The following is a 1746-nucleotide window of genomic DNA, read 5'->3' on the forward strand; positions in this document are numbered from 1 at the left end:
CTACAATAAATCAATGTAAAACCCGGCCAGGGCCAACAATAGCAAAACTAGTCAGACCGACGATACACGAATAACTATCCAGAAACAACCGACCCACACTCCTCCATCTCCAAACTCGGTTAATAGTTAATTGGTTCGGTTTCCGATTAACCGTTTTATTTTACACCTCTACAATAATCAATCAACGTAAAACCCAGCTTGTGACAACAATAACAAACCGAGTTTGGAAATACTAGAGTGTGGGCTCGGCCGTCTCTAGTTGGTTATTCATGTATTATCGGTCTGAGTAATTTCATGTAATTTTTACCTCCGACCGATAATACATGAATAACCAACTAGAAACGACCAACGACCAACGACCGAGCCCACACTCTTGTATTTCCAAACTCGGTTAATAGTTAATAAGACCGACCTAACTAACAAGTCAATCCTATATCACTAATTGTATTATCACTAATTGTATTTTTTTTTTTTTTTTTTTTTTTTTTGAAACAACAAATTTTTTCACCTAAAATCCCTCTAACCTTGCACTTGCAAGGATTTGAACCCACCACCTCCACTTTAAAAGGTGGACACCATACCACTAGACCATTAGGTCATGGGTATCACTAATTGTATTGATAATAATAAAATCACCAACACATATTGATAATAACAAAGTCAATTTGGGATTTTGTAAAAATCGGTGTTAATAAACAAAACAGATGTAAAGAAGCCTTTTCTTTATACTATTTTTCTCATAAATCAACATAAACAAGAAACAATTAACAAACTTTATTCTAATTAATATCATCCGAAGCTAAAACACAATACAACTAAACAAGAACTTATTCATCAGAGTAGAACTCGAAACAAAAGCACGAAGACGGCTAACCGGCTACCCGCGACGGACTGCTAATCATTTAGCAGCCAATTGACGATCACCCGTACCTTTATTCGTCTTGTTGGCATCAGAAACCCCTTTAGCAGCAGAGAACAAATCAACAGGCTTCGATTCTGCAATCACACGTTTATCTTGTTGCTGTTGATTAGAGATATTACGAGCTGCAGCGAAGAGATCAACGGGTTCGGAATCCGCAATCTTTCCGGCTTCCAACGGTGTGCCGGAAGCATAGCCAACTCTCAGGGACTCGTCTTCCGATAGCTTCGCCTGTGCGGTGCCATACTTGATATCATCCTTGTTTTTGGCCATTTTTTCAAGGGATTAGTTTAGGAAGTGATAGTGAATTTGAAGTGTGTTGTGATGATGATGGTGTGTATTGGGTGACAGGTGTTGGATACAGCAGTCACGAAGGATCGATGTGGAATATATGTTTGCCGCCTATGATGGTTTTGTAATTTTGTTAGGGTGAGGGGTATAGTTGAAACTTTTATGTGTATGCATGTGTTATGAAGGTGTAAATGACTAAATGCTTGTGTTGTATTGGTAATTGTAGTTAGAGCACCTACATCGGGCTCCAAGGTCCAACGGCATATGACAGATGGAGGATGGTACGGACGCAAACGATGTGGAGGCTGTGGTTGTGATGCAGGTCCGGGCTTGCAACCCTGTAACGGATGACAAAGTGGGTCCTCCGTCAAAAGCCAAATTGAAAAGAAATAATCTTGCACATAGGAAGTTTAAGAGAAGAAATGAAGGCTTGTTGATTTGTGGATTAAAATTGGAAAATGGATGAAGCCATTCGAGAGAGACGTAGGAATTTCTTGAAACAAATGGTTGGCGGTTGTAATTGTTTTGAAACAGCG

The 1746-nt window shown here is 39.4% G+C and overlaps 1 protein-coding gene across 1 annotated transcript; it reads right to left on the reverse strand.

Annotated features, from left to right (window-relative positions):
• Positions 1 to 898: 898 nt before the first annotated feature.
• Positions 899 to 1192, reverse strand: LOC143548923 (SEED MATURATION PROTEIN 1). Its single transcript, XM_077039963.1, has one exon. It carries the CDS (start codon positions 1190 to 1192, stop codon positions 899 to 901), a length of 294 nt encoding a protein of 97 aa, XP_076896078.1.
• Positions 1193 to 1746: the final 554 nt, after the last annotated feature.

Source organism: Bidens hawaiensis, unplaced genomic scaffold, assembly GCF_021521415.1.
Source record: "Bidens hawaiensis isolate Kalapana, Puna unplaced genomic scaffold, B.hawaiensis_p1.1 tig00000946_1, whole genome shotgun sequence".
NCBI classification, from domain to species: Eukaryota; Viridiplantae; Streptophyta; class Magnoliopsida; order Asterales; family Asteraceae; genus Bidens; species Bidens hawaiensis.